The following is a 10490-nucleotide window of genomic DNA, read 5'->3' as shown; positions in this document are numbered from 1 at the left end:
CGAAAAGAGGAACATTTATTTTAATTTGATATTTGAAATATCAGACATAAAAGTCACCTGATTTATTCGATTATTAAGTTAATGTTTGAACAATAAACATTACCTTAATTGTTGCATCAATTTATGCAAGGTGCATTGCGCATGCACTTTTCTTTGAAATAAAGGCGCGAGATTTGCAGAAAATACTTGGTAGAAAACACATGTGATGCAACATAATGAAATTATAAAATTACACTATTTGTAAATATTTAATACATTAAATAATTCTATTCGAAAGTAGTAAAGTTGTTTCTGTATAATTTTTTTTATGAGTACTTGGCAATGAACAATTTTAACAAATGCTATATGTTTATAACCTCTATCAAGATCATATTTTAATGCAAAATAGGAATTCTTAACTTGTAAAGAAAAATGGAAGTTACCGTAGGAGATATAGTGATGCCTGGTGATGCTGTAAAAGATATTGCAACTATTAACAAAAAGGAAACAATTGTCTTAGGACCCGGTCTTCGTCGCGAAGCCGATACAGTGTTTGCATATAAAGCAGGGATACTGAGGAAAACGCAACCAGCTGTATATTATGTAGATAGTTATCAGAAACGGTAATTGAATTTCATCAAGTAAGATAATAGTATTTTAAATAATAAAACATTAAAAATATGATTTGCAGTTACATACCAAATCGTGGAGAGAATGTGATTGGGATAGTAACACAGAAGGGAGGTGATATATTTAAAGTAGACATAGGAGCCAGTGACCAAGCATCACTCTCATATCTTGCATTTGAAGGAGCTACTAAGAAGAACCGTCCTGATATTCAAGTTGGGGACATTGTGTTTGCAAAACTTTTGGTTGCTAGCAAAGATATGGAACCAGAGCTTGTATGCGTAGACTCTCATGGCAAAGAAAAGGACTTAGGTGTTTTGAGTAACGAGGGCATGCTCTTTACATGTTCCTTGAGTCTCATTCGAAAGATATTGAATCATAAATCTCCATTGTTCAAGACACTTGCACAAAGTCAAGCATTTGAAGTAGCAGCTGGTATGAATGGAAGGGTTTGGGTGAAAGCAAGGACTGTTCATGAAACAATAGCAGTAGCAAATGCTATTTTAGCAGCAGAATATGCTGCACCCAATGATATAAGAAAATTGTGTTCAGAGATTGAAAAAACACTTCTTTTAACACAATCAAACAACACTGATTAATTACAATAAAAGACAATCATCTTTTATGAATGATTATTTATTGTATCAATATTTTTAATGAGTTTTATAAATAAATCTGTATGATTTCTTATGTGAAATATGATGATTATAGTGACAACCATTGTGACAACCATTGTGATAAAAATGTAGAATTAGAACTACACATAGTACACACATTTTTAAGTATGCTGGTCATGTATACTGATACACTAATACAATAAAAATGTGAGTAATACTACAGTTAATGAATGATGTGAAAAAATGTCCTTAAATATTTGTTTTTCCGATTGCAATTTAATAATGAACATGTATTTAATATCAAAAGTATTTTTATGAAGTTAATATTATAAAGTACGTTTCTTTCAAACAAATCAGAACTCTATAAGAAAAATCGAATAGGGTGTACTAGTTCCTACAATGTACCTTTAATGATTGTAATTAGTATTTAAGTGTTAGAGATGAATAAGTTGATCTGCTATATTTTGTCTGATATGTAACTAATATTTGTTTTTTCTTTTTAACTGTAGTATGAAAGCTAATATCTAACTAATGATAGTATCAGATATTCAAGCACAACCTTGACTTTCTTTATTTTTTTTTCCACAAAAATACTTAAACAACTTTTAAATCAAGCATATTACATTTTTATAGTTTTTCTTTTTTAATACAGGATTTGTACGTGATGGAATGTGCATTGTTCATAGCTTATAAAATAAACTATGAACATGTTAGTATTAGGAAAACATTTTTCTAAATATTACAACCACGTGTAATAGCAATGGAATGAGTCCATACTCCAAGTTTAAAATTAAGATAACACTGATTTTAAAATAGTGCTCAACACTATATGGACATGGAGTATTATCAGATTTTAAATAATAATAATAATAATAATAATAATAATGTGACAAATATATATATATATATAAATGTATATGACATAAATAAAGTAAATTAATCAAGCGTGCAAATACAACAGTTTATACAAAATACGGAAATAAAACGACAATGCGTACATTATATACAAATGTTGCTTGCTATGTATGTTTTTGTTTTTTCATTTTTATAAAACAAATAATTTATGTAAAGAAATCACCAAAAATACTTTGGTTACTATATGTGTAACACAACACAGTATAACTTAATACAAAAACTAATGTAAAGATTAATACTTATTCTCTATAACATTATTTCTGGAATTACCATTATAAATCTCCTTTACCATTACTTAATGTAAGGTTGTTAAACTAATGTTATTAATCTAATAGGTAATGACATGACAGATGTGTAGTTTTTACAAAAAGTAAAGAAATATTTAGTATTTACAATTGTTTTCACTTGTAAATACAGATATTTATGCAAAGTCTCAGAGGAGAAATTGAAAAAGAGGCTTTTTGGAAAAAAGCACAACTAACTTGAAGCTTTTTGTAAAAACCACATTAAACTTCTTTTTATTCTGGTATGTCATCGGCAAGCAATATGTATGTTAGGGACGATTCATGGTGCCACCAGCAACCATTATACTATTCTATGGTACTGTGCTTTACTTAATTTATGTTTCACATGTGCTATGTGAAGTAAATATATTAATGAAATACATTTGACTATAGAGGTATAATGATAAATGCTATGCACATGTGGTGCTTAATAGCGTTTGTTATCCAAAAATGCATGATCATAAATGGGAAACAAAACTACCTGAAAAAGTTATTAATTTTGTTGAATTTATATAATGTGGAATATAAACAAAATATCTGCCATAATTACTAGGTTTATGTTATTGTAATCTACCTCATAAAAATATATCTATTTAACACTGGTATACAATCTGATTCATTTTTTGGTATACAAAGGTAAAAAATTTGTTAGATAAAATTAAACTTAGCAACGTATTTTTGATTTTAATATCAATCTGAAGTACCTAATTAAGAAGAACATATTATTCATAATGTTAAAAAAATACTATTTATCCTTCAAAAAGAAAATTATAATTATTATCTTATCATTTATTCTTGGCTTTAATGATATTATTTTATTGATTGTATTCCTAATATAATGAAGGTGATTTTATAAACATCCTATGTTGCATAGGTAGATATGCAGATCTTCTATAATATGCAATGGCAGAATTCTAAACTCAGAGGACTTAGCTTCATTGTTAGCTCTCATAGTAGCCAGCAATTATAAGAATAATTTCTCATTTTATATTCCAAGTAACATTTATACTTTTTTTTTTCTTATCAGGTTTCACCATGTTGTTAATGCCACTAAATGTAAAACCTATGCCTTCACCAGATAGCTTTGATAGAGACAGTTAAACATTTAAATTACAATATATCTATTGTTATGTAAGTCAGCAGAAACAAGTGATCATACTTTATTTGAATGTGCATGAGATATGAAGGGTCGTGTCTTGAAGTATTGAATAGATTATTGCTGAATTTTTTAAACTTAAGATTCTTTTTGTATAGAAAATGAATACAATTGTTCTATGTATTATTAATATTTAAAAATTTTGCATTGTTAAAATTTATCAAAATGATGTCTGCTTTATACAGTCTCTGAATGAAAGAATATACAACACGACTCTTCTGAAAGAAAGAAGAAATATGATATTCTACATCAAAGATTCTTAATGGGCAAATCTACTAGATCACTCTTGAAGCTCGATATCATAGCACAAAATTATCTATATGAATATGTAGATAAATATTCATCACTGCATTTCAGCAATATTATTATTTATATAAAAAATTGTCTTTGCTTATAGCTAAAATATTACGATGCCTCGGCTATATAAATATATATATATATATATTTATATCGTTATCATTATTGTTATTATCGTATTATTATTTTTCATTAGCGCGTATATATACCATTCACAACACAGAGTGCATAGTACGAAGCCGAACTGAGTCTGTTCACCCCTATAATTTATCATGCTAAAGGGAGGAACAGATCATAAAGCTTCAATGTAACAACGCACAACCAATATTTATACAACCTGCGTGCACCAAATTGCTTTTTGTCAGTTTCTTTATATTGACAAAAGCAAGATATTAACTTATACAATTGTTTTAAGTAGAGTCATTAAGGTATTATGTTTCTCACAATATGAACTTCACTAATAACAGATGAAAGACTAATACGAGAATCAATTTCCACAACCAGTTCTATATTCGTCACTTGGAGAGCTTTAATAGAGATTAATTTAAAACAAAAAAACAAAAAACCGAATAACAAGAACAAAAGAACATATCGTTTGATCTTTCCTGAGAGCTTTAGGTAAAGAATCAAAATAATACCGTATTTTTAATGAAGAAAAGCCTCAACACTAAGCACTCACTACTATAATAAGATATTTTTCACAATGACAAATTCTGATATGATACTACTTGTAAATTGTGGAAAATAACTATGTATTTGTACAGGAAGAACTTTTATCAAAATCATCAACCTTATTGATTGACTAAGTTGAATTTCATTTTATGCAATTTCAATGAGATGATAATATTCATTATCATAGAAAATGAATATCTGGGAAAAGATTTGTTTCAACAATTCATTATCAAACTTGATTCTATCAAAGATGATATCCAAAATATTTTAACTTATTCTACTTTATCCTACATTTACTGCTAATCTGAATGCAATGAATTGAACTGAAGTGTATGATGCCCAGGAATAATTCTTATTCGCTGAATATCACGAAGATTATTAATGGATTCTTTTTTTTTTTTCGTTTACTTTTTTAAAAAGTTCACACACTGAAACTTATTGTTAAAAAAATTGTGCTATCTCGCGCTTGTTAAAAGTTTCTTTTTGATAAAATTTGATTTTATAGTATTTTTTATAATAATTCTGTAGCGGTAAATATTGCATTTGTTATTAAGGTGGTGCAAAAGCATGTTGAAGCATTACATATTAATTGAATGATTGCATGCAAAGTTAAAAGTACGAAGAATATAATATTATTATAAATAATGCTAACATAGTAGAATTACTTTTCAATTAGAGTACCATGGTTTTTACACTGTACACTCTCTGATTCACAGGATTTTTCTCCAGAAAGAGTATATGGTGCATTGTTCACTAATCTTAAATTCTTTGGAAGAAAAACATTACCAACATATTCTCTAAAAACAAAAACAAACAAATTCTTATAACAATAAATAATAATAAAAAAAAAATCTTTGTAAAGACGCAAAAAAAAAGGAACTTTCGTACCAATGACTTCTGCACACCTTAAAACGGCAGTAAGCAAGCCTTTATCATACCTCGCGTCTGACAAAATCTGTTTAATCCGATTATGTGAATTTGCGATAATCTTACTTTCTGCATGATATTGTCGTCCCTTAAGATTTCACTTGTATGCAGTAATAATGATTAAAAATAATTGTAAAAACATTGTCATGTTCATGCAGAATGTAAGAGCAAAGTATGCCACTTATATTAACACCGTACGAACTTTAATTTCACGGAAATTTCGTTTTGTTTGTTCTTAGAATTACAGTCTTACTAAGAATATTTGTTTAGCTTACAGGAGTTCTTCACCTTTAAGCTCGATTAATGAGCAATAATATCGGATTTTCAATGTTAGAACTTCCTTGTAAACATCTTCAAAAATGTTCTACTCCGTTTTTTCACAAAACCTAACAGAGTCTTACATATGCTTTGAACACTTTACATTGTAAGTGAAAAGTTTTACTTCATTCGAACACTCAAAATGTATGATGCATTTCTCAATTTTTCTGACTATAAACAAAAACAAATCTCAGTTTCAACGGTGATTATCGTCAACCTCACCGCTTACCCGATCTCTAAATTCTGCGATACTTTGGTAGATTCGAGGCCTCTTGTAATTCCAGTTACTTACGTTTAAGGTGACACATAAATTGTGCTCAAGCCACTTGTTAATAAAAATTAGCCACAGAAATCTAAGTATTTAATCGCTAAAGTCGCATAGGTTGCACAACGCTGTTATTGTTCAAACGTGTGGTAGTCTGGTTGTTGAAATTTTCATCTTGCGGAATATGTTCGATTCTTTCATCAAAAAATCCTGGATTCAGAATGATATTGGGTACAAGTTCAATCACTTCCTGCTCCTCCAGCTGCGCTGCAATTCGGGAACGGAGATTAATCTTCATTGGTCTGGGCCACGAGTTATATTAGCTTCTACCCTCTCCCTTTACAAATCCTTTGCTAGGCCATAAATGCTCATTAATATTTTATAATAAATTTTCAGAAATCGAATTTGAAATTTATTTTTACATAAGTATAGCTAATGAATTGTATTAAAAATTTATTTATACAGATAGGTACACTGTTTACCCAGCAAATATATGTACATATGTGCTGTCTTTGACTATATTTGATATAATCAAAGACATACTAATAGCACATAATGTTATCTAGGCCATAATGCTCTATTACTATCATAATACTCTATATTCATGACACTAATCATTCTGCATAACAAATTCGATATAAACCACCAAAACTTATGTGAATTCTAAATATAACATATTTGATAAAATTGGAGAAAAAAGTAAAATAAATGGATAGATTAAGTTTGGTGGTTAATAAAATTCATTCAAAATTTTAGGTTTCATTCCTATTAGGAGCATAAAAGGTGCTACTGACAGGCAAACTGTACAGAAAAGGTAAAAATATGTTACATATTATTTTAGTGCCTTATGTTGTAAGGTGTTTAGTGCAAAAGTTATAAAAGTGTTATTATGTTAAAATGGTATTGTTAGAAGATTCATTAAATGCTAATAAATTTTTTAAGTTAAACGCTAAAAAATTCATTAAAATACTAATAATTTGCAGAGCGCTTGCAGTAGGGAAATATTAGTGAAAGATAATTGGCACTGTATTAGAATAGCACTAAATTGATTGAAAGGAGAATAGCTGATGTAAAGAAAGCTAGAGATCAGGGCCATAGATAAGTTAAGTGGTTAGTGATGCTATCGTTTCTGCTGCAGATCTTCTCGAGATAATAATCGATTTACATACACTTTTATAATTCGATATTCTATATCTGTATTTCAATTCATTTGCATAAAAGAAAAGAAATTTCATCAGCAGAAATAAATAGCATGAAAGAGAAAGAGTAGAAGCAAAAGCCTTTAGATAAAGTTACCAGGAAATGCTTACAGGGTACTTTGCACTCACGATAGAGGAGGTAACAAGTACCTATACCAAGAATCATAAGTGTACCCATAACTATCCCTACTGCTGCCACCCAGACACGAGTGTCAAAGTTTTCTACACCTGCTAAGAGATGTCTTGCAAGTTCTGAAAGAATCGCAATTAATAAGCTATACAATATTGATATATAAATATTGATTTTGTTTTCATGCAGAATCCTGCCCTTATGGAATAGTACAATTCACATTATGTACCTAGTTCTTCGATACTGTGATGTGTATGACCTTCAACCTCAACAATGTCACCTCTCCCTAGCTGATTTGTTGCCCAAACTCGGAAAGAATAGGTCGTGTTTGGCACCAAGTGATATACATCAATTTGCCTCTGCAGAATCATTAATCATATTAACAAAACTTATAGATAACAGAATACTGATCTGATGTAAGGGAAATTTACAGAATTTGGTGGAATGTGCGTTGGAACAATAGGCTTCCAGTCTTCTGGTTCTTCACCCACACTTGGTTTAAGACGATATTCGGCAGTGAAATCTATGATAGGATAACCACCTGTGCCAGCTACTTCCCAAAGAATATTTGCCAATATTGTTGATGGTTTTACCCATACATTGTGCAAAGCTGGAGGAGGAGCTAAAAACACAATACATATATTAATATTCAACTATCTAAAAGTTATAATCAAATGATGACTTACTTCTAACTTGTACATTGATTCTAGTTTTAACAGCATCATGATCATCATCTAAGGTGCATGAATAGTTTCCAGCATCATCTGCACTGACATTAATAAGTTCCAATGCTCCATTAGGCTCAACCTTTAGACGTTCAATTTGTCCATCTTCGCGTCCCTCCCTTATCCACATCATTCCAACAGACTCTCCTGACTGTGGCAGTGCATCTTCTTCTGCACATGCCAGAGTCAAATTCTGTCCAAGGTCTACAGCCACCGAGCGTACTGGCACTAAAGTTACTGCTTCGTGCCATGCTGAAAACGACATAAAATGATTGAATTAATTTACAATGAAATTTTATATGAAATTATTTTTTATATAGTACTTGTTGTTTTTAATTTATCATCATACATTTGTTCTTAAAATTCGTACAAGTACATGTATACAAAATTCTTTAAAATTTTTTACACCTATTCAGAAAATTTTGTATAATTATTATTCGTTCATACAAAATTATAAATTACATTTTTCTCCAATTGGTTTCGCCTAACATCGAATAGAAGACAGAAAAAAAATTGACATAAAAATTGAAACGGAACGCTTGAGAAATCAAAATACTTGTTAAAATTTACATAACTCGACCCTGAATCGTAACGATCGTGTACTTAGCACGATTTATACAGTTCACGTATACAAACGCAGAAAGAGAGGCTGAACGTGTAATATCACATTGATCCGCAGGTGCACTTACGGCCGAGCGAATTATCCTTTCTTACCTGCCAGAAAAAATATCAGCGTAATGATTCTATGACCAACCATTCTCCCATATTAGACGGTCTCGCGTGGATGCATACGGAAAACGTGTTAAGGATTTTTTTTCGGCCTCATCTCTTGATCGATTTTTTACTTTTGAATAACGTTCAGTACGCGGGAGCTGTCAAACTCATCACGCTTCGCGGAACACCGCCCGTCCGGCGCTCTTTGGATTTTATTGAGTTGCCGATGGCGCGCTCTCGTGGTTAAACAGGAAACTTGATCAAACAACAGGGCTGCAACTGCACCAAAAATGAAAGTAACAGCTGCCGTCTCTAAAAATACATATAAAATACTGTAAACTGTATAAATTACACCTATTAATACATATAAGAAAAATTAAATGTTATTCCCAATCGATGACATACATTTTATATAAGATTCATCGTTCAATTTGAAAATGGTGATTGTTTTTTCGAGGGATTCGAAGGGTCTAGAAATGGCTAGTTACTTCGTTAAATGGATCACTGCACGCGGGAACAAGTGCATCGATACTCGTATCAGAACTGGTTGAATCTGCTTTACTGATTGAGGAAGAGCTGCTCCATATTTCCCTCTATCTTTATCAGGATTAACCAGACAAAAACGATAGACACCTCGCAATGGGATAATCGCGGTAGTTGCGTATGATTGCTCGCATTTGTATGTGTGCATACGTGAACACCATTGTACAAAGTGAACCATGGATACAAGAGGAGCGGTTGAAATCTGTCGCTGAATTGGTATGTATGTGCATGCATGCCACACGCGACCGCAACGTAACTATCATCGATCAGTACTTCAAAGAATTTAACCATCAGATCTATTGCCAACTACGTATTTCCGTTTGTACGAAAACACGAATTGTCAGCGACGCAGAGATTGTCTGTTCTCATTCATCAAACTTTCTGATTTTATACAGTAATATATATGTTGCCTCATAATCCTCTGTTATTATTTAATATGCATTCAGACGAATCAATGAATGTTGATCTTTCGTAAACTCAATGTACTTCTTCTGTGTAATTATTTATATTGTTTAAACCTGCAAACTTAAAAAATCAATGGTTTTATACTTAAGCAATTATAATAAAAAAAGAAATTTTATGAGATCGAAAGAATATTGTTATTTTACTTTATCGATAAATTTATGTATTTAGTTACTTTTGACGCAGTTTAATGGAACATAAAAACTGAATTCCATTTATGAGAATAATAAACAAGTATTTAGAAGAACCTAATATTTACCCTGGTTTATTTGGTACCAATATTTTAAGGGGTTAGAAAGGACCGCTTCGTCACTGTTCTCCATCTTTATCTATGTGACGCAATTGGTGACGTTGAAGAAAAGATCGATCGAATTTCAATACATTTGCAGTAGATTTTTTACCTTTTAATTGTTTCACGTTACATATTTTGAGTTATTTGTATATGTATGAAGTACTCAAAATGTTCGATACTCGATCGAAATCGATAGCCGATTTCAAGTATTCGATCTGATTCGATAAATCGAGTTTTTATCGTTCTGAATGCGGGAAACTTTGAAATTTCAAATATCTGAAACTGAAAATTCCCAAATTTCAAAATCCGATTAAATTTGGATTTTAATGCAATAAATTACGTACGTATGTACTGTGTTAAAGGGTGTA

At 30.7% G+C, this 10490-nt stretch overlaps 2 protein-coding genes across 3 annotated transcripts; one reads left to right on the top strand and one right to left on the bottom strand.

Moving 5' to 3' along the window:
* The first annotated feature begins 3 nt into the window (after positions 1–3).
* On the top strand, positions 4–3007 carry Rrp40 (exosome complex component Rrp40). 2 transcript variants are annotated; one of them, XM_034326487.2, is made up of 3 exons: positions 4–240; positions 389–602; positions 671–3007. In XM_034326487.2, exons 2-3 carry the CDS (start codon positions 412–414, stop codon positions 1203–1205), a joined length of 726 nt encoding a protein of 241 aa, XP_034182378.1. In that variant the 5' UTR covers positions 4–240; positions 389–411; the 3' UTR covers positions 1206–3007. The 2 variants fall into 2 exon arrangements, with proteins under 2 accessions (XP_034182378.1, XP_034182376.1); XM_034326485.2 differs by lacking the exon at positions 4–240 and having other exon boundaries at positions 260–602.
* Positions 3008–6160: 3153 nt separating this feature from the next.
* LOC117605306 (contactin-5) lies at positions 6161–8462 on the bottom strand. Its single transcript, XM_076693168.1, has 6 exons — positions 8435–8462; positions 8073–8363; positions 7818–8008; positions 7616–7745; positions 7407–7508; positions 6161–6324 (listed from the first exon to the last, which is right to left on the bottom strand). The coding sequence occupies exons 1-6, from the start codon at positions 8460–8462 to the stop codon at positions 6161–6163; spliced, it is 906 nt and encodes a 301-aa protein (XP_076549283.1).
* Between the last annotated feature and the right edge of the window lie 2028 nt (positions 8463–10490).

This window comes from Osmia lignaria, chromosome 3, assembly GCF_051020975.1.
Source record: "Osmia lignaria lignaria isolate PbOS001 chromosome 3, iyOsmLign1, whole genome shotgun sequence".
Taxonomy (NCBI): domain Eukaryota; kingdom Metazoa; phylum Arthropoda; class Insecta; order Hymenoptera; family Megachilidae; genus Osmia; species Osmia lignaria.
Note: the sequence above shows the minus strand (reverse complement) of the source record. Positions and strands in the feature narration are given on the sequence as shown.